This window comes from Bombus flavifrons, chromosome 8 (assembly GCF_040668555.2).
Source record: "Bombus flavifrons isolate JBK064 chromosome 8, iyBomFlav1_principal, whole genome shotgun sequence".
NCBI classification, from domain to species: domain Eukaryota; kingdom Metazoa; phylum Arthropoda; class Insecta; order Hymenoptera; family Apidae; genus Bombus; species Bombus flavifrons.
The window spans coordinates 11417185-11439477 of NC_138449.1; the positions used below are offsets into that span (position 1 = coordinate 11417185).

At 52.4% G+C, this 22293-nt stretch overlaps 1 protein-coding gene across 5 annotated transcripts in view; it reads right to left on the reverse strand.

The window, feature by feature from the left end:
* Window positions 1–363: 363 nt before the first annotated feature.
* The window catches only part of LOC138182921 (protein Wnt-6), a 72646-nt gene continuing 50716 nt past the window's right edge, over window positions 364–22293 (reverse strand). For 2 of the 5 annotated variants that reach the window (XM_069119356.1, XM_069119360.1), the window contains 6 exons: window positions 20401–20543; window positions 18481–18732; window positions 10770–10990; window positions 1570–1689; window positions 1297–1496; window positions 364–1215 (listed from right to left, as the gene is read on the reverse strand). In XM_069119356.1, coding sequence (XP_068975457.1) covers window positions 754–1215; window positions 1297–1496; window positions 1570–1689; window positions 10770–10990; window positions 18481–18732; window positions 20401–20543 — 1398 coding nt within the window. In that variant the 3' untranslated portion in view covers window positions 364–753. Of the gene's footprint in view, window positions 1216–1296; window positions 1497–1569; window positions 1690–10769; window positions 10991–18480; window positions 19865–20400; window positions 20544–20615; window positions 22276–22293 lie in introns of those variants that run through there. The other 3 variants (XM_069119359.1, XM_069119363.1, XM_069119361.1) reach the window with 3 other exon arrangements.

Genomic DNA, 22293 nt, shown 5'->3' on the forward strand with positions numbered 1-22293 from the left:
GCACGACCTCTCCCGTGTACAAGGTCGAATTACAGCTAAAAGCCTATGTTCTACACGACGCGATAATATACGAGGCCTCCTAACGTCTCCGTGTTTCGTCGATTTCCTCTCGGTCTGGGGCCCCCGGCATTCACCACTCTTCACGAGCACGCGTTCCAACCGTTTTACACCGCGGCCCGTTTTCTTTCTCGGTTTTATATGCAATGCGAAATACTCGACTTACCTTGGAGGAAAAGCTTCGCCCTCTAGTCGCTCGATCTAGTCGATGTCTCGGCGATCTCTACGAGCGGCAGCGATCGATGTGCCGGTCGATCGTCGATCGACGCGATTGCGGTGCTATGTTTCGAAAGTAACGAACGAAAATTCGGCCGGGGATACACGTTTTTATTCGCATTTCACTCTGCACAGTATAAACTTTCGTCCATTCAGTCTTATGTACAGTAAATGCGGAGAACGCAAGCGCAAGGGGGCAAAAAGGGGGAATGGGAGAGGTTGAAAGGCGGCGTGTCGACAAAAGTCGAACGAAAGCGAGTAAAGCGACGATCGTTTCGCGCGCCGCGAGCAAGCAAAGCGCGAAACGCTCGAAACGAACAGCTGGAGATACTTGGAAAGCTTCGAACGATGGGACGCGAACGATCGAGCGCACGACTTATTTACGACTGATTGTTCGCGACTCGACCCTCGCGTCCAAACTGTTCGACAGCGCGTCGCGTATATTACAAACGTTTATTCTAACGGTGGACAGGCGACTCGTTAGCGACAAGTGTTGACCGTTTTCTTAACCAGGCAGGTGTTGCAAGTGACCTCGCAGCACCAGCGGAACCTGCATTCGCAGCTGATCTTCTCCTTGACGACTCTGGTGTCGTAGCCTCTACCGCAGCAGAGCAGCTCGCATCCGTCGACTCCTTGACTGGTGGAGTTGCATCGTCGTCCCTGTGTGCCCAGGGAGCCCGTTTTTCTGTTCGGCTTACAGAAGTCCGGCGAGTCCTCGCTGTATATCAGATCGAATCTGTCCGGCGGCTTGATGGTCGGCCCCTCGGTGATGAAGCTGTGGCCGTCGTTGCTCGGTATCACCTTCGCCGCACCGTCAAACGACTCTTTCAGCCTGTTGCCAACGTCGCGGAACGCCGGCATTTTCCGCCAACAGGTTCGAACCGTGCATGATCCCGAAAGTCCGTGGCACTTGCATTCCGTGCTCATAAAGTCCCTGATGGCCTGCGGCAGACACGAGACAAAAACAAAGCAGTCGCGATATACCGTGAAAGTTCGGGGAACGGGAAAGCGCGCGTTGCCTACCAGACGACCGGCGTTGTTGTTGTGCAGCTTCACCAGCGTTTTGATGTCGCTGCGCTTTCGGTAAGGGGCGTCCATAAAGTCCCGTGACTTCTTAAATCCAAACTTTACGTTGTCGCCGCATCCACCCCACTCCCAGTCGCCCTCGGTCGGCAGGCTCTTCTCCATTTCAGCGGTACGGGTCAATTTACCGAGCCGATTACCTGCGCAATTCGCCATGTTCGCGAGATCCGAGTCTCAGGGTTCCGTAGCAAGAAATCTGAACTCGTTGCTTACCTTTCGCCGTCATCTTGTCGCAGGAGCATTCGACGAGATGTCCCATGGTGCAAGCTCTGGTCACCGCGTAGGTTACTCCGGCCGCGGTGATGGCGTTCACAAAACCCGTCTCTCTGGTATCTGCGAACATCGGCACGAGTTACGAATCGATTAGCGGCCATTTGTTCTTTACGACCCTGAGAAGCTTCGAGATTCCCGAGCCTCGTGTTCCCAGATTAGACAGACTGCCGAACGGAAGAAATCGGATTACGACGAACGAGGTAATTGCAAAGGGAGGATAAGTCCGTTAATCGAGTATTCGCTGAATGGACGGAAACGAATTTAACGTTCGATAGAGGGGAACGACGAGCATAGACTTCGTCTCGCGTCTGAAAATCATGCGGAATCCTCGAGGAAAGAAAGGGCGCGCCCTCCAAGCGGAAGGATTTCGGCAGCAACGGAGTTGGTTGCGACAGACTCGACGTTTCCAAGTGGACAGACAGACGGTCGTCGAGGGATTCTGGCAGCGGCGCGAGAAGAGCGAGCCAAGCAGGAGAGAACGAGGTCGTCGGATTTCGGTGGCGTGTGTATTCAGTTTCACCTGTCACGTCTCCACTCCATCATTAGGCGGACAATGCACGCCGGAGGTTCCACCCCTTTTCAAAACGGCAGATTACCACCGCCTCCGTCCAACGGCTCCATGTCACCCATTGTCTCTCACCTGTCCGAGCATCCGGGTTTTGCAAATCCTCTCCATACCCTTCCTTTATTTCCGCGTGTTCACGAGCCTGCTGCCTCCCTGTGTTCCCACTCCTTCCGTTTCTCTCCCGCCTTTAGACGTTTCCAATCTACGATCCCGCAGGCAACCCGATCGCTGGTTTCCCGCGCGATCAAAGTTTGCGCGAGCGGAACCGCGATAGAATCTCGCGAGTCCGCGTTGGCCCATTAGCGGATTAACTTATAATCGGAAGGCGGAATGCGGGTCCAATTACCGATTCCTTTGGAGGCGCGGGCGCGCGATCGGACTCGCAGCTGTGCGTCGAGTTGTTGCGCGGCCAGCGCAGCGGAATCGGTGCCCTCCGTCAAAGTATCGAGAGCGCGTATCTGTCGGCAATCGGTGGAAGCCGGAGCAGCGATCGAATCGAAGCCGAGCGGCCGTTCGAAGCGTTTCCGCGCCGCGAGGCAATTATCCTTTTCGAACGTTTAAGCGAAAACCAGTCGCGAATACTAATGCCGCGCGGCGCGGCTGCGTGGATCGAGCCTCGAAATCTCGGACGACATCGGGAAGGAAACGCGCGAGAGAGGAAACGGCGCGCCGCAGCGAAGGAAACGGGGCTGCGGGGCTGGCCAGAAGGAGAACCGGAGAGCCGACCAGGGTAGCGAGGGCAAGAAAAGGGAGAGACGGTGGCGGCGTGGCTCGCCTCTGGTCTGCGCCAGTCTGGGAAGGGGTTATACGCGTTAAGCTCGGTTCTCCGTGGTTCCCATGGATTCCAGCCGGGTATCTTCGGCGCGGATCGACACGCGGACGGACGAACGAACGGACGGACGGACGGACGGAACGAGAAGACGCAGCCGAGAGGCAGCCTGCCACCGCCCGCGTATCTTCCGATGCATCGCCTCACCTTTCAGTGCGTATTTAAACGATACGATAGTTTTATACGAGCGATCTGATATCGAGGTTCGAGAGCGAAAGGCCCTGGCTCGTTCCTGCCTCCGAGCTTGTATTCCCTGACCGTGTTCCGCATCTCCGCTGCTTGCCTTTTGCCTCATACCCGTTGCTCGCGTCGTTCGCTCGATCGCGATCCTTCGATTCTCCCTTCTCTTCGCTCCTCCTCCTTCCTTCTTCTTTCTTCTCGCGATCCTTTGACGCGATGGAACCGTCGAATCTTTCTTCCACTTCCGGACGCCCTCGATCGCCAATGATTCGCATAGGATCTACGAGTTATCGGTACCTACGTCGACGCATCGATGTACGTTGGACGATGGAGCGAGCGACGTTCGTGGCGAAGAAAAGGTAAAAGAGCGTGGCACAGAGGGCCGGGAATGTTCGAGGCGGAGAAGAGCGGCAGGTAATATAAATCACTTGGAATCAATTAGACACGAGGGATCGCGAGCCGATGATCTTGCAGTGCTGCCAGGTGCACGGAGCGCCCATCTTCTCGGGTCGCCCCGACGGCTCAGCCAATTATCAGCATTCCGGGGCATTATCCTCGGAGCGAGACTTACGCCGTGTTTAATTGCGAGTGGCCTTCTTCTTCTTCTTCTTCTTCTTCTTCTTCTGCTTCTTCTTTGTCGTCGTCTTCGTCTTCTTTCTTCGACTTCATCCCTCTTCCTGTCCGTAGTCGCCTCCTCTTTCAACTCGTCGGCCTTCTCTTACTCCTGCGTCACTTCTGATTTTCGCGTTTACTCGCGAAGCATTTCGCTCCACCGAGAACACCGACCCATCGAGCTTTCGAACGTCGTTAGTCCTCGTTGAACGTCAAAGAAAACGCAGAGAAAAGGAGCGAGGTATTCGTGGAATCTCGTTACTCCGTTGCTCGGTGTCGTTCGTCATCGTCTCCGATCGGTCGTAATCCGTTTGCTCGTCGATTATATAAGGTGACGAGGATTCATCGCGCGGTATTTATACGCAACCGAGGCTGCCGTCGTTGCCCCTTTTTGCTACACGGCTCGCTTAACGGGACACGCGTAACTCTTGTCTACGGGTCAGCATGAAATGCAACCGACCGACGAATCGACGTGTTCGCCTTAAACGGACGACGCGTCGATCGTACGACGCTCGGTGAAACGTCTTCGCGAATGTTCAACGTGGTCGAAGGACGCTGGTGGAAAGGTGTGCATCGAAGGTAGCGATTCTAAGGAAAGATTCGTTCCAGCGATCGAAACGAAAGATCAGGGTGGATGATTTAACGGAACCGGCGGTCGCGACGAAAGTCGAGGTCGTAAGGCGAATCGCGTACTCGGTCATACGTGCCTCTGGCGAGTCGCGCGGCGATTAATCGGTTCGATGGATTATGCAAGTGTGTAATTTGCAACGGTGCACCGTGTGCGCTGCCATTGTAGGAATTATGTCGCGGACACGGACGTTCGACGCGACCAGATACCATCGATCGGACTCGGCGAGTGATTTGTTTCGCTGGTTCGCGATTTATCGCGGTGGATGCGCCGATTCCTGCGCAATAGATCGGTCTGTCGCTCGCGAAATCGCTCGGCTCGGGTATGTAAATCTGCTCTCTCGATCGGCTCCGCTGTTTTCAATCGAATCGCTCTCGAAACCGGATATCGCGTTACCCCCGCGTTTCATCGAGTACGCTCTAATTGCGGATGATCCTGCGATTACGAGTAGCGTGCGCGCGCCGATCGACCGAAAGGAGAACGAAGACGGAGAGACGAGAGAGAAGATAAATCGCGGGAAGCGCTCGTAAATAAAGAGAAGAATATCGAATGAGAAAAGAGGCACGGCTTACGGCGTTTAGTTAACCCCCGTGTATAGCAGCATCCTACGAGAGAAACCTTTCCAATAAATACAGCGAGAACGGACGCATGAATGCCAGCAAAAATCGCCCAATGACCAATTGCGGCAACGGCCACTCGCCTTTTCCCGAGATTCCGTGGAATTTTTGAGCCGCGCACCGTATCACCGCTGGATTCTCTTCTCTCGCAGGAATTTCTCTCTTCTTCCGTCTCGCTCTTTCCCCGCTCGACACCAGTCGTTCCGCGCACTCGTACTTTGCCAGCCGAAGGAACCTCTCGGCTCGCAGATACCGCGGTAATTACGGCGAATCGTCTATCCGTCCCTTCCGTTTCTTTCCTCTCTTTCTTTCTTCCTTTCCTTCTCTCTGTCGTCTCGAGACGGTCGACACAGGCGCGGATCTAGACCGTGCGACGATTCCAACGTCGCGGAATTCGCGTGGAAAAGCGGTTCGTGTTTCGAGGAGCCGGGCAGAATCGCGAAGCCGCTCGAGAAAGTCCCGAATGGGGACGGCCCTGTAGTACACGGTTCGACAGAGAGAACTCAAAGTTCTCGTTTTCTCTCCCGGCTCTTCTTCCTCCGGTGTTCCCTTCGCCAACGTAAAATCGACCAAGCATTCAAATGTCACCGGCGAACGGCCAAAGTCTAACAGAATAACAGATCTGTCCCAGTGTTTCGATCTCCTTTTCCTTCTCGATCTCCCGTCTCCCTCTTTCGCCTCCTTTCACCCTTTCTCCGGCTACCGATCCGAGTTAAAGCCACGGTAGCCGAGATACAATAAACGTACGGGACATTAAACTGTTTGCTATTGTCAAACCTTTGTGGGAGATACCGGCTTCGCGTCTTCTCGTGTCTCCTCCGCTTTTTCGAGTACAGTCCGTTGGAAAAGTACCGATTCGTTATTAATCTCACGAATCGATCGCGTCGGAAGCGAAACTCTACTTTTGCCGTTTCGAGCGATCAACGGCTTATCGGGATATACGGGATAACGCTCGATCGTGAGTCTATCCGAATCTGCTATTTCGAACAGAAAGGTACGCGCGGATCGGTATGCGGGTGGCAAACTGGCGAACAACGGAGAAAAGAATGGGCGATGACGGAGGAAAAAGAGTACTGTTCCGGTGTGGTCAGTAGACACCCAGAGGCGTCGATTTAGTTACGGGCAATTTCCTTCCTTGCAACGGGTACTCGGTCGCGCTGCGAGCGAGAAAAATTGAGTTTTCCCTTTTCACTTGGAAGACACGCTTCCCCCATAATTGGCGCTCATGAATCGTGCATTGTCGTTTCCTGTGGCGAGGTTGCCGACTACACAGCTACCACCTCGCCGTTGCAAAGTCATGGATAAATCGTAAAAATGGCCTCGCTCCGACCCACCGCAGGCCCTCGTTTCTCTCCACCGTGTCAATTACGTTCCGCGCGATTCGCCGAACAATAAGGACCGACGACTAAATTCGACCGACCGTTGGGATACTTCGTCTACAGGCCGATACAGACGTTGTCGAATAAAAATGTCAGCTTCCTCGAAACGTTCGCGCGAAAGTGTCTACACGAACGAGGCGAAAGAATCGAGAAAAGCTAACGTTAATAAACGAACGACGTGTGTGGCAGTGGCTACGCACGGAGAAGTACGCGAACGAAACACGCTGGTAGATTCACGAATGTCCGAAACGGTAAAGGTGAGAGGCGCGAAAGGAGGGATGCGGTCTGCGTCCTCTGCGAACCGCATTAGTTAGCACCGAGTTCGCGAGGCGACAAAACACTTAGCGCCATGGCGCTAAATCGCTTTTAGCTGGCTCATTATCGTCCCGTGCTGTTTCGTTCCGTTCCTTCTTGTCTCGTCGTCGTGTCTTCGCTCTTTTCTCGGAGAAAGGAGCTAGAACCGCGGGCGTGTTGTTCGCGAAACGATTCGACGCGTTCCGGCGTGTTTAGGCCGCAGTCGAACGACGCGAGAAACGCAACAGCGACACACCTGGGGACCACCTTGGTCGACGAGCCGTCTTATTAAGCGGAAACCACCTTCTTTATTTCGTATCGTTGATACTCAAGCGTCCGTACGTTGATCGAGATATTCGACGGCTTATTTGCGAACAGGTTGTCCGCGTAATCGTTTGCTCGTTATCGTGTCGGTGAATCGACGAGCACGAGTTCACCTTCGCCAACGACCACAAAAATCTCCGTATTCTTGCCCAACTAAAATAGAACACGGTAATTATCGTGGACGAAACGTTGCGAAAAGAAAGACCGAGCGGACGGAATAATCGCGCGACGTGGCTCGAGTTTATTAACGCGCCAAGGTGAGCATCCTCGTTAGAGCCGGGGAACATCGACGAAAAGAATGTTTCCGAGGCAATGGAATATACGGGCGACCGTGTATGTATTATATATCGTGTGGTGCACAGCGGCGGAGCAACAGAACGTTCGCGATCCTTCAGCGAAATCTTTCAATAGTCCAACTTTGTGAATATCGACGCGGATCCACGATACGGCCATTTATTCGAATGGGAATGGTCCGCGCGTGCGGGAAAATACCTCGAATTTTCGGTCCGAGGGTTCGAATGAGAATCGGTCTTCGAAGGGGCTTTGAAATCTCGACGGTCGAATAAAATCGTCCCTGCTCCCGGCTCCGCCTCTCGATCGAGGAGAAGAAAGAGCAATTTGTTGATTCGATGAGGCCGCTTTTAGAGAGCCGTTTCCTTCGTAGCCGAGTAATACGCTACGGAATCCCGGGTGAACGAAGAAAACCACTCTCTTAATTTGGTCGAGACAGGGGCACACGGTATCGAGACGAGGATCCGTAGCCGCGCTGAATCCTTGCCCTTCGGATACCGAACGAACGCGTCGTGGCAGCACAATAAATTCCTTCCTCCTTTCCTTTCCCCTGGTAGCTCTTTCCACGGGTTTTTGACGCCCGTGTTCTTCTTATCGCGACACGCGGCACCCCTCAATTAAGAGGTGCTGCTCGTCCACGAATGTTCTACCAGTCCAACCTCGGATCTCTTCTGGACTCGGACCACACAGCAGGAGCTACCTGCGAGGCTAACCTATCGGCCAGATCGCGCCCATAAAAATTAAACGTCGCCAGATAAATAAACGTCAATCGAGAATTAAGATAGGCGCCGCCGGTAGCGTGCCTTCCTCCTCGCTTTTTCTCTATGCGCTTGCCCGTTAGGAATTTTCCCTCGCTTCGATCCACCTCGTCTCCAGGATCCACGGATAACCGACCATTCGATACGCTCCCACGAATTTCTCTCTTCTTTTTTTCCTCCGCTATCGACGCCTCCTGTTCACCCAGTCTCGATCTCGACCTCCCATCACGATCCTTCATAGCTCGCGATTACGATTTTCTTCCCCGAATGCGGTGTTGATCGAGCGAAAACAGCCGAACGATAGACACCGTCGTTTTTCGACTAGTCTAGTTCCATTTGAGAGATATATCTTTTTAAGAGGAAGAAAAGAGGTAAATGAAAGATACGTGAGTCAACGTAACTCGCGAATATTCCGAATTTAACGTGCAATCGAAGATTCAAGGATGTCTGCATTCGTGCGAACAGGAACACGACCGTTTCACCCCCGAACGTTAAAAGCATCATCGTACGGCTGAACGCGTCGAGGGTGGGCCGAAAAGTCGTATATTTCTCACCGCAGACTTCCCAGGGCGAGCTGTCTTCGCCCGGGGTCGCAGATAAATGACGACGTCGAGGATTGTCACCCGAAACGACCGGTTAACACATGGCCGCCCCTGTCATCGATCCGCATCGTCCAATAATGCACCCGGCAGCCAGGGTTTATGTACCTGTCGCTCGACCTTTCCCATCCGACACGACGTCCCGTTTCGGTGACGGAGCGTTCGGAACTCGGTCGAAAACGCCAAGGGAAAAACGGGAGCGGCTACTGACCGGCTTGTAAACCCGTGTCAAGCAACGGGTGTGCCACCGGTAATTACAATGTTTCGCGAATGAGCACGGCGATTACACGAATTTCGCGCAAAAAGTCTGCTGCGATGAAAGCTCGTTAATTGTTTACGGCATAGCCGGCCACCGCGAGTTTACGGTTCCTCGACATAGCATAATGTAATCGGACTTTGTCGTGTTTACGACGCGGTATCGTTTTTATGGGGTGAGGCAAGCTCGTAAGTGCCAGCTGAACCGCAAATTAGATCCTTTTCGGTGGATCCTTTCGCTGCTTCCCTCGATCGTCGTCGTCGTCGTCCTCGTCGACCGCGGTAGTTCTCCGATATTAACGTGACTCGACGCGTCGCCGTGTGCGGTATCGAAACTCGATTTAGCGAATTCCATCTCGTGGCAAGAACATCGCGCGCAGCAAATATCGTCCGGCAGAGTTAATTAACCCGTTGGCCGGTCGGTTTCGCGTCGAGCTAACCGAGAGCAGCAAATCGAGTATAAAACGGTATATCGTATCTGCTGGGAATCTTGGAGGGAGCGAACACCGATTGTCAGGCATCGCCGACAGTGTCGGATATAATTCGATCATCGATCCTCCGGTCTGGAATCTACGCGTCCGATATTCGTATCCGTGGGTTGCTCGATCCGCCGACGAATCGCATCCAGTCCACCACGAGATCGATCGTATCGATCGTGCAATCTTTCGATCGTAGAGAAGCAAAGAGAAAAGGAGAGAAAGAGAAGAAGGACGAGAGATTAAGAAGAGGGAAGAGAGTGAGAGAGAGAGAGAAACGGCCAGAGGATCTGGAATGGTCCTCGAGGACGGCCTCGCTGGCAATGAAGCCTTTAATTAAGGAAACATATTGCCACTAATATCCGACGAACAGTGTCAATCTGTCAGGCTACCAAAAGGTACCGATCTGATAGCGCAACCTAGAGAGCAGTTCGGCCTATTGGACACGCTGTCTTCGATTTAGTTGTCGTGCTCGATCACCGGGAATTAATACATCGGACGGGTAACTAAGCGAGCCACGCGGACAGGTTCGCTCTCCTCTCGTCTCTTCTCAAATGCGCACGCTAACTCAACGTGAGAATTTTTCTTCGGACACGAGCCCGTCCCTGCTTCCACGACGTTCAATTTGTTCCATTTACCTCGGCAACCGTTTACGCGCCGTATCTTCATCGTTTTCGAAACCTTGTCGGAATTCTAGCACGCTATTCCGGACGAATTCTTTCCCTTTGCCAACTACGCAGTTCCATTTACCTGCGCGTACGACGTAAGCAGAAGTTTCACGAGGCTGGGCGTTCGGCGTGAAATCCACGGAGACGGGAATGAAAATGCTCGTGCAAAGCGGAAGTCTCGTACGCGATTCGGAGGAGAAGAATCGCCGGGGAACGAAGCGTTGACGTCGTCACGAATTTCGAGAAGCAACACGAACGTTTACCGTGACACAACTGCGACTAGCGCGCAAATAATTTCTGTGATTAATGGAACCGGCTGTTACGCAATCGCGTCGACAAAAACCGCTTGTCCAGACCGCTTTCCCTCGCTCGTGATAGCCTCATCGAGGTTAATTTGAAAGTAATGGCGCGTGTTCGACGATAACTCGAGTAATACCAGATCGAGCATCGACAGGATTCGTCTCGAATGAAGCGGTTACCGTTGAAGGAGCAACCTTCTCCTTCAAGGGATGTTGTTTAGTCACCGGCGCGGCGTTTAATCGTAACGAATGGAGCTACGGGCCTGAAAGGAAGCGTGTAATCTGCCTGGAGCGCGTGTATCGTCCTTCTTCCATGCGAATTCGCATACAGAGAACGAGGATCGACGTCAAACGAAGGTTACTTACCGCGCAATAAAATTTTTCTGAGCGACCTCCTCATGGTGGTGCAGTTCCACCTGCGATTTCGAAATTGATATTGGCACTCTTTGGTTCCGACTTGGACGCCTCTCGCAATTTCCTTCAACAGGGAGGGTTCCTTGCGACAGATGTCCGCCATTTTTCCCTTCAGTCTCCTAGTCTTCTTGCAGATGAGCATCGGATCCATCACCACCTGATTTCCAACGGTCCTGCGGAAAAACGAAAGATCGATCGGTAAGCAACGTTTTCGTTTCTCGATGCCGGAATCGTACGTGTCTGCCTCCGAGGACAAGCGGATCGCATTGCAAGGATACGAAGGAACATGGAGCCGGAAAGGTAAACTTATCGAAGTGGTTGCTATAATTAAATCTCCGTGCTCATTGCGGCGAGTTACCACCGACGGGACACGGTCTACGGGGACACGAGTAAAGAAGAAACCAGAAACGGAGAGGACGAACGAGCGAAAGCAAGAAGAAGAACGAACCGAGGAGTATCGCAGACAGTGGGAACCGCGACTTCCCTCCTTCGGGACCAGAAAGAAGAGGAGCAAGAACGGGAGACGACGAACGGCGGACTAAGACTAAAGAGTTTGATATAAAAAATTGAGGAAACAAGACGCCGAAGAGAGGGGGAAAGGGAAAGAAGAACGAGAAACGAAGAGAAACGGACGCGAGAGTGGAGCGAAGGGTAGAAAGGAGAAGAGAGGAGAGGAGAGAACAGTCCGAGCGACCTTCGTTACGAAACGTTAATTAAGATCATTAGTTCTGCGTCGGTAGGATGCCGGGGCGCGTACACGACGGCCTCTCGGGAATGCAACGACCTTAATGGCAATAATTCCGTTAAGGACGGTTGCTCGCGCCCGTGTACGTTGCTGGTGCGCGGCCATGGATGCTCCTGCTTTTCGTTCCGCACGAACCAGAAGAAAAAGAAGGAGTTCCAAGGTAATACGGGCGGACAGTCGTGCACCGGTGACATCGTCATTTGGGCGAGGATTCCAACCTCGGACGACGACTATAACAGCAAGGACAAGAACGTTGGTTGCGCGGACAAGAATTCTCGAGAAACTCGCGAACCGGAGAGATCGAAACGCGCTTCGAGAGAGGAGGGATATCGAGAGAGAGCCGGTTGCGATCCATGATCCGCGTTCCCCGAGAAAAAAAGCTAAACGCTGCTCTGGTTCTCGAGCAAAATATGGCGCATGTTACGTCTCGCGGGACGATCGGACCCGCTGCCAGGGAACAACGCGCAAGAACTTCATTCGCCTCCACGATATTCTTACTCGATGCTCGTTCTCGATACTCCATAACGGAACGCGGCTCGCCACCTTCCCCTCGCGACATCGGCCCGGTACCGGATATACTCCAGGGAAAACCGACCACCGAGGCGCACCATTCCTACGATCTACCAAGGAATATTCCACCAACTTGGCCGATTTCCGAATAAATCCCATAACCCTGTTTGCGTCGTGTCCTTATCAAGAAGAACGCGAGTTAACAGCTTTTCCGGGAATCGTTTCGCGCGCGCTAGTTCCCGACAATCGCGAGCCGCGAGCAATGCGACAAATTCTCGCGCGATTCGTCGGTCCGCGCGTCGGATAATAGGCGGCCGGCATAGATATAAACGACCGATTTTCCAAGAAAACGAAAGTTATGACGCGATGACGCGCGTTCGTCAAACGTCTTATCGTTGTGCTGACAAACGAGGAACCAAGTCTTACGCGTGTCTCTAAAAATAACCAACGCCTCCACTCGAATTACATATTTCTTGGTTCGAAACGAACGCACAGGCATCGTCGAAGAGCATCGCAAACACTCCTCATCGATGTTCGACAAACGCGCAATTTTCCTCGTAACTCTCGGCGTTTCCACGGAGGAAAAACATATTGGTCCCGGGTTTGAAAATTTTCCGCGACGTGCGATGTCGCGACTCGTCGCGGCCAGGTGGAGGAGAGAGGAGAGAGACGGAACCCCGCTGCGTGACACTGTCCTGACATTTACAGTTCAAAGGATCGCGGCCAAAGAATATTTGCGCTGGTTCGTTAACGACTGCGCAGCTAACCTCCCAAGTTAAATAAACGTCGGGATCGTGGTCTGTCGATACATCTCTTCCCTGTTGCGCGAATAACGTTACGACGTTATTAATGCAAACACATCGCGTCGTTTGACGATCGCGTATCGGTTCGTTTCGAGGTGCCGGCTATTAATATCGCGTGTGCTCGCGGTCAGCTTAGAGGAATTGGCGTGGTCAAGAACCGAGCGGCGGGCATTTCCGCGTAACTTATTTTTGCTGACTGGTTGCTCGAACAGAGGACGAGTTGCGAGAGGGCGATATTCGAGGTGACACGGTGAAAAAAAGAGTAGAGAGAGAGAGAGAGAGAGAGAGAGCAAAGATAAGGAAGAATCTGTCGCGAACGGAGGGAATCGAGGTAGAAAGGGTTAGGGATCCGGACTAAAACGAAGAAGGGGTTGTCCTCGTGTACGCGGAGGCAAGAAAAGAACCGGAGGATGGACACGTCGTCGCGAACGAAAAGCGTGGAGAGGCCGGTTAGGGCGGTCGACTTATTTATTGCCTCATTAGACGCACTCACTTTGCTCGAAGGCAGCTCCACGCTGTCTGCTCGGATAGACAGTGACGAGAGAGCAACGTTGCTCTGGCCTCACTCTCGACTCGTCGGTGTTTGTACGCGGCCGAATCGAGAGAGTCGGAAAGGGAGAGAACCACTCTCGATAGAGGGTACCAGAAAAAGAGAACGGACCCGTCCTCCGGCTGCCGAAAGGAGTTCGAGAAGAAGAAGGAACGGAACGACGGAGCAGGAGGAGGAGAACCAGCAGAAGAAGAACGGTCGCTGGGTCCACCGGTGAATTCTTCGAATATCTCTCACCGTCCGAACGAGACCCTCGAGGATAGGAAGAAAACACGACGGAAGTTGGGAACCTCGCCTCCAAGGACATCGAGAGTAGGGTAATCCGATCGACCGCGAGATCCATTGCTTCTTCCTTTTCGTTCGTTTGTTTTCCCATCGCGCAACCACCGGAGGAATCTGTCCGTTCAGGGACACGACAGAGACACGGTGATACAGCAAGGGACGAGGCAAGCAGAAGCAGAAGAAAAATAAATAAAAAGCACGCCAAGCGGAAGTAGAAAGTCACAACGCACGGCTCGTGTCGACTAAATACGCGCACTTAATCTAAATCATCCTCTTGTTGCTCGTCGACGCTGGGGGAGGCACGGGGCACGACGCGATGTAACTATGGAATACGAAGGGGACAAGACCGAGCAAAGAGACCACGACCGCTCCGTCCTCCCGGATAGACCGTAAGTGGATGCCGCGGACTGGATCGTTCCACGCTCCGATTTCCAGTCGATTTTAGTTGCATCGATCGCGGGCAACTAAAAATAGAAGTATAGTCGCGGCAGAAAGAACGCGGAAGAAAAGGAATATCCGGAGGAAACGAATAGGCATACGTAGAGAGGTCGATTTAACTGATCCGAAGAATGCCCGAACAAATTGGTGGCAAGGGTTAGCGCGCAACCGAGTCTAGGTTGCGTTTCGAGCATCGTTTCTCAAGAACCTCGTGGAATTCGTGGCGCGACTCTCTGTCTCTCGATCGGCCAAAGAGGAGAGAGGAAACCGCGGAGATTGCAACGCCTCTATTTCCGCGTCTCTATAATCGTAGACTCGAGCAATGGCGTACTCGCGCTTAACGAATTATTCGAAGCACGCGGCTTAATGAAAACCGATCGAATCGGCGGAAGCTAATAAAATTAGAGTAAGCTTGGATAACGCGGGGGTCTTAAAATTCCATACATAGCGGCTACGTCGTGCACACGCCATCGAAACAATTTCAAATTCTTCTGCCGGAACGTCTAGCGTCGGGAAACGCTGCTACGCCCCCGTCCTAACATTCCACGAAAATCGATTCCGTGCTTTTGCTTGTACGGGACACGCGTGCCTACACGTTAATTACCTCGACCGGCTTGTCCCTATAACTTTTATCGTCTGCGACGTAACGTGCGTGGAGCAGTGCTTTAAACTAATCGCTCGTTACGTCGTCTGAACGCGCGTTCGCCATTAGCCGAGCTAAACGAAATGCCTTGTGTCGCCACGATCGAATAAATCTTCGACGATTCGAGCGATTTTGCGTCTCTGCGCGCGCTCGTGCGAAAAGGAAGAGACACGTTCGCGCGATTGTAATATGTACGCGTACCGTAATTAATTCCAGGACCGCGGAGGAAAAGGACGCGCGAAGATCGCCGTTGATGCCCGCCAGAAGAAAATGATTCGCGCTTCCTCACCGGGTTTACGAGAGTTGACGTCGTAAACCGTCGGACAGTGGCGTAATTGCGCGTCGACCAAACGTTGGATTCCGTAATTACGGCTATTGTCAGCTGTACGGTAACAATTTGAAAACGCGTTTGCGATCAACGGCGATAGAACGAGACGGAAAATTTGTTCGTATTTATGCAGAAAGACTGGAATTAATAGCCGAACCAGTCTACTACCAGACCGGACAAACAGCGCGGCATTCGTTTTGCGCGCAAATTTTGCAGGCCCGCGGAGAATCTCGGTAATGTTGTACGTTAGGAGATAAATCAGGGTCGGACAAAATTATTTCTGTCCTACATGTTGGGGGATCGAGGTGTCGCGGTCGAGGAAGTTGAGAACTAAATTTATCGTTTCACCGACGTACCGTAAATCGAAACTGAACAAACGATATACGGTTGCACCCAAGTATCCAGTGATCTCTCTTCTCAATTGGAACGCTATCGAAACGCGGTCTCGCGGCGAAGATATCGCGTATAATTGTAAACGGAAGAGAGACCAAAGTGCCGCGGCGAAAAGAGAACGAATTTTCCGTGTTTACGTTGGCACCGCGTGCATCCCTTCTCAAACGAAAGGTTGAGCTTTTACGGCCGCAAATAGACAAACCGGCGCAAGAGGGTACTAATCCTCGGCGAAACTCGGAGGAGCGTTCGCGACGAAAATAAGCATTACGAGCGAAGGCTGACCGAAATACGGCCGGTATCGGGAGCAAACATCCACTCCGAACCGCGGTTTACAGCACAGCCGCGTAGTTGCAGCGCACAGCAAAAAGGAAGGAGGCGATGGAATCGGTAACGCAATTCGGCAGGTTGCCGGGGCTTGTGCAAGATCGAGCAGGCGGGAACATTTCTCGCGAATCGCTTGCCCATAGACCGATAAAAGCGGAACGGGTGACCTCGCGTCACACGATCCGCGTGCTCTTATGATTATGATTATACCAGCGCGGGGAAGAAAGAGAGAGGCCAGGTAAGATAGAGTGCATCGGGTGGGAGTATCGGGTTGTCCAACCAGCGAGAAGGTAGCTGCGGACTGCCCACCGCGGCTCATTGGCCAACTTTGCGACCCGACCGAACGCTATCGTATTATCGGCAAGTGCTCGTTACGATACCGGCGTCGATCACCAATTTCCACCAACGACTTCTCCGTCTGTACTCGTCCGCTCTGGAACGCAAATTCCACGTCGAGCAAAGAAAGTAGAGTCGCGAGACGCACGAGTCCCGGAGAAACAATTAAAGCCGATTACGCACCAGCACCGAATCGTTCCGTTTGCTTTAGGTTGCGACGATCAATTAGCGATCACCGCATGTATCCCACCGTGGCGGCTAGAAAATTAACGGGCGAACCGGGTTAGCGGTACGTGGACCAATTAAACGCAACAGTGCTGAACGCTGAGCGCGATACCGGCAATTCGTTTCCAGAACGCTCCGGAACGAGAACGGAGCGCGAGCACGAGCGCGGACGAGAACGGGACGCGGAAGAATGCGTCCGAATCTACGGCACGCACGGTTCTTCTTCTCGGATGCTCTCGATTTTTCTACTTCGAGACGGGTCGCGCGGTCTGGGCAGAGACGAAGAGGGATCGCGCGCAGGACGCGGCAAAGAAGGAGGCGAGAGGGGAGCAGGCGAAACGGGGCTGCTGCCGACTTACAAATTATACGCGCTCACCGAGATTTACGGGTGACGCTTCGAGCGAGACCATTGTCCATCCTCGCTCGTTTCTTTACCTCTTTACTCTTCTACTCGGTCGTCTTTGTCCACCACGGTTGGATCCTGCGGGTCCGGGTCCAGCTCCGCCGCGTGTCTCCGCGCTACCGTGAAACGCACCGAGAAACAGAGAGGGAGAGTGCTGGAGAACCACGGGAGAGACCAGGGGAACGAACCGAGGATAGTATTCCTCGCGACAAAATCGGGGAATCTCGATCGGGAACGAGAATCCGGTTCCGATCGAGTAATCGGGCCTCGATTCGCAGGAACGGCAGAACGAAACGCGTAGATCGACAAACTTCCTCGCGAGCTTGACTCGTGCAACGCGAAATGCCAACGGCGCGGCGACGCGACCAGGAAAAAAGAGAACGTTGGAAACCTCTGACTCCGCAAAGACATTCCTCGGACCTACTTAAATACCTGTTAAATACCTGTCGTCGAAACAAACCATGAACCTTCTAATGTATTTATCAAACACTCCGTCGTGTAGACGTCGCGGACAGGTAAGAGAGCAAGGTGCGACGGTACAGTGTCGAGACTGTGCGCAGAAATCCCCTTTAAATCGTTGACAAATATTTACTCGACCTTAGGAGAGACCACCACCTTTCGCCACCTTCACGGGAAACTACGCTTTCGAATTTTAACGCGAACAAGCCTAATCTGTCGAACCGCTTATCGAAGAATTGCCGCTCGGTGAAAAGGATAAATTCGAGAAAGTTCTCAGCCGGTGGAGAGACGATGTCGCGACCCGGAAAGTCGAGAAACCCGGGAGGTCCGAGTCACGCGTCGCGTCGTACGTAACGCGAGCGTAAGGCGAAGACGCGAGGAACGGTTCGCTAGACGACTTGTCTCTGGATGCTGGTACCTCGCGATGGTACAGCAGCGATAACGGTCTATCATCGTACAAACATTTACATAATAAACTCGAGTAAACATCGTGCACTCGAGCTACCGAATAATTTACTGTTGTTCGCGATACCTCGCAAGTACGTACGTAACGTGGTTACGGAGATCGCGTCACGCGCCAGTTGCGAATTCGCGACGTTTCACGACGATCCCTTCCCGCTCGGTCTACGAGGACGCGCAGTACGTCTCCAGTGGATTTCGAGTTACGAGACGGACAAATCTGCGCACGACTGTCAGTCCGCGAGTCGTGCCTCGAGGAAGCCGAGATTTCCCGGTAACGGTAACGAGCAATTTAAGCGAATCGAAATGAAACCGTAAATCTCGGGACAGGTCTTACTTACCAGAGCGCAAGTAACTACCAAAGGTGGATTTATGGCATCATTAATCATTCCGCGAGCGCGTAACGTGCCGCGTAATTGATAACCCAGATGACGTACTTCGGAACTGGAGCACTCGTTAGTTCGTCACGTTTGGAAAGTACCTGACGTTAACCGCTCTTGAAGAGCAACTATTTTTCACATAATTACCGACATAAAAGTGCAACGCTTTTGATTACAATGACGGCCATCTCTCGCTCTCCCTCTCTCTCTTTTTCTCGTTGCCCCTCGCTAGGGTATAATTGCTCAAGACGCACGACCATGAATCCGCTCGAGACGAAAAATGACACTTACAATATGCGAAGGATAGCGTGTTTCCGTTAATCGTTAGGTTTCTACGTTAAGAGGAAAAACGGAGGAAGAATCGGTTAATGAAACGAGTACGTACCAGAAAGAGCCGGCGATGGGGGTAACGAGAAGGAGGCAGATCGCCACGAGAACGAGGCGCATCTCCATCCCCTCCGCCCCTCGGTGTAACTTCGACAATTGCCGATTTCTTCCCTCGTCTGCCGCCCGTAGTCTGCTGGATACCGGAAGACGGACGACGTTCTCGACTCGAGAAAGACGAAGGAAAATCGAAATCGCGCCGGTATGGAAATCGATCGTGTCTGGCACGGCGTAGCGCCACCAGGTTCCTGACCTACGAAACCGGCGAAAAATTGATCGACTTTACGCGTGACGTATCGGTAGCTCGTAACAGGTCGGGTCACACGTGCTCCTTTGAAAAATACTCGACGATCCTTTTCCTCGATCTCGAAGGAGAAATTCTTTATCGAGCACCCGATCTCCTCGACCGTCCACTCTCGACTACTTTCTCGTATCTGGTCTTCGCTTCTGCCAACACTTCACCGAAGCACGATCGTTTTCTTCTTCTTCTTCTTCGGCGTCGTTACAGCCCTCTTCTTCCTCTTCCTCCTCCGTCCGTTCGTCCGCTTCTTTCTTCTCCAGCTTCGAGTATAACGATCAAAGCGAAAGAGCCTCTTTGAAACACTCGAACGGATACAAATATTGACCACGCGAAATCCTCATGATATCTTTCCGGGCCACTGGGAAACCATGAAAAAACAATCAAATTTTCCCGTTTGCTTTGACTCGCCGAACGTAATCTTTTGGAATCGCAAATGGTCCTTATCACGATGGAGAAATTCCCGGAAGAGCAAATCCTTCGCTTCCGGTCTGTTGAACTAGATATCCCCCACCCCTTCCCGTCACTCTGTTTCTTGCTTTTCTTTCGTTTACTTCCTCTCGATCCCGCCGCTACTCCTACTCCTCCTGCTCCTCCTCCTCCTCCTTCTCCTATCTTTTCCGATCCTTTTCCTCTCGTTCGCTTCCTTTTGCTCAAGATCCGCTCCTCCTCGAACCTCTTTTCCCTCTTTCTTCGACTCGACGAAAACACCAAAGACGAGACGCGATCAGAATCTAGGAAGGTGCTATTTCCTTCCGGCGGGGACAAAAACGCGTCGCGTTCCTGCCAGAACTACGTCACCACGAACTTTGAGTGTTGCCTTACCCCCACCAGAATTGTACTAAGGAGTAGAGAAGACAGCCCCACCATTCACCTTCATCTGCTTCTTTCTCTTCGTCTTCTTCTTCTTTTAGTTTTGCTTCTTCTACCGCTTCCTTTTCTCCTCCACCACCGTTTTCTCTTTCAGCTTGCCTCCAGACACCACCATTACCACCTTCACTACACCACCAACGTCGACGTCACCATCGCCGCGGTGTCCTCGTCGATAGTTTCGTGATCGCGAATGCGCCACCGAAGGGACATCCCTCTGACAGAGATCGCGCAAACGAGAAAACCCAACGAATTTTGTATTTTCGAAACAATGCGAGTACCGCGTATGCTCGATAGGAAAAGATTAGATCGGAAGACAGTGGGAAAAGCGGAGGGGGAAGCGAGGGAGTCGGGGAAGAGGGTACCGGAGGGTAGGAAGAAGGTCGAAAAGCTCACGTGGTGCAGCACGATCGTGCGGAGGTGGAAAGTGGTCGATGGTAGGGGAGAGGAGAAGAGAATCGTTCGTCCGTGATCGGAGACGAAGCTCCTGGTCGGAGCGAACCGTACGAGACTGTTGCGGACTAGGCAGGTGAGCGCCGCTCGGCGGCAACGAGACGCAACCGAGCCCCTCTTTTCCTCTTTTAACTCTCCTACGAACCTCTCGGCTCCTCTGTGCTTCGCAACCTGCCGCTTCGGCATCCACGGAGGGAGGACCAACTTCCAAGCACAACGCTGCCTTTTGACCCTTCCATTTCGAACGTTCCCGATACGGTTTCGCGAAGATATAATCAAGAACAAAGACTCCGAGCTTACCCCATGCTCGCGTTCCAGCTTACTACGTAAAGCTTCCTCCTCGTTGCACGATCCTCGTAACGAGCAGCACGATCCGCACGGCCGAGCAAATCCTTCCGAAATCCATTCTCATCGTTCAGCTGTCTCCTCCTTCGCGGACTGACCTACAACAAAGACAGAGACACAAAGGAATGTCGTTGGATTTGTTGGTTTACTCAAAGGTGGACATCGATTACAATAGCATTTTCGCGGTTTTCGTTTTTCCAAGTTTGGGAAAAAATCCGATCAACGGATCGTTCGAAACAACCCGGCACCAGTTTGTTCTCGGTCGGTCTCCGCTTAATCGTATACTTCCACTTTCAGCGCCACGTCCTTCTCTTTCCTTTAGAGCTCTGCCAGTGGCTATCTTCTTTCCTCTTGTTGCACGCTGGTCTCTCCTCTCTCATCGGTCATGTCTCGGTGGTACACAACGAAGACGCATCGAACAGAGCTATCGAAGGCTTAAGCTGTCGCCGTGCGACTCGTTTTATCGTCTCGTTTCGAACATTTATCGATCCCGATTCTGTTTCGGCGTTTTTAAATCGCGTGCAGATTTTTCAGCAGTTACGTCAAGAGTGATCGTCGACTAGTCTCAAACTGCTGGTCCGTGCCACAGATCTGTTGCACGGGGACATTCTACCGACGGAAAACTTCATATTTTCCCGAGTAGCTTGAGCGAATATTTAATTGGAAAAACTTCGAGTAACGTCGAAACTATCGCTTTCGCGTGGCATCGATAGAACTCCTGTATCTTAGATACTAGCCGTACATTCGTTCCTCCCCTTGCTCTCTTTCCTTTCTCCATCCACTAGTAGCGGAGCGCGGAGAACGGTTGACCCAATTGATGGATCGCTCTCTGCGTATCTCCAGCGACGGGTCAACTACTTCGTTGACCGAGCGAATGCGCGAGCGATCGGTCTCGATGTCACGACCATTCTCCGTTAGTTCGCAGAAGCGATGAGAACCGTTTCGTACTCGGTCGAAGGAAAGCCGTTCTCCATGACATAAACCCAAGTGTCGCACGCGCATAGGTAACTGTAATTATGGAAACCGTAGAGACGTTCGTCATCCCCGATTTTAACGACAAAACGAGCGCGTCGAACGACGAGCCAACGAGGAGCAACGGGCGATAACAGCGACAATAGAAAAACGAAAGGCAGAAAAACGGTAAAAGGAGTAGAGAAAGTAAAAACATCGTGGTAAGTGTGCCGGTAAGAGGAATCGTTTGGCGTTGTTGTATCATGACCACCGAATTCTACCCGAGGAACGAGTAGTTTTGAACGGCATCGGGGGGAGAGCAGGCAGACGGAGCGGTACGAGTGAAAGAACGAACGATTCGATAGAAGAGGAAAGGAAGAGATTACGACGGAAGAGTAGGAACTGGCGAGGTAGAGCAGGAGAAAGAGAAAGAGCGAGCGCGGGGTCAGCGGGGGTCCGTATTACAGCTCATTTAGCAGCGGGGTCCTGTGCCCCTTCGGCGGCCAGAGAGATCCTCTCGGATCAGGCTCGCGTTCGACCTACGGCAAAGATGAGTCCGTTTCATTCCCATAGACCGTCTGCGAGACCTCCTGGCACCTAGATCCGTCTCTCTATCGACTATTGCTCAACTCTACGCTGTCACGTTCCTGTCGTCACCGTTGTAAGCACAGAATCGTGATGAAATTTTCGCCAAGTTCGTGGATAAATCAACGATCGTCGGTCGTTTATCTCAGAGACGAGGTATCAAATAATATCGGGTTGAAGGAAGAATATAAATGACAGGAATAAAGACGGGAGGGAAAGAGAGACGGTAGAAATGGAAAGGCCGGAGAAGAGGAGGGAAGAGGAGAACATTACCGAGTTGTGACCAACACAGACACGGAATAGCTAGTAATT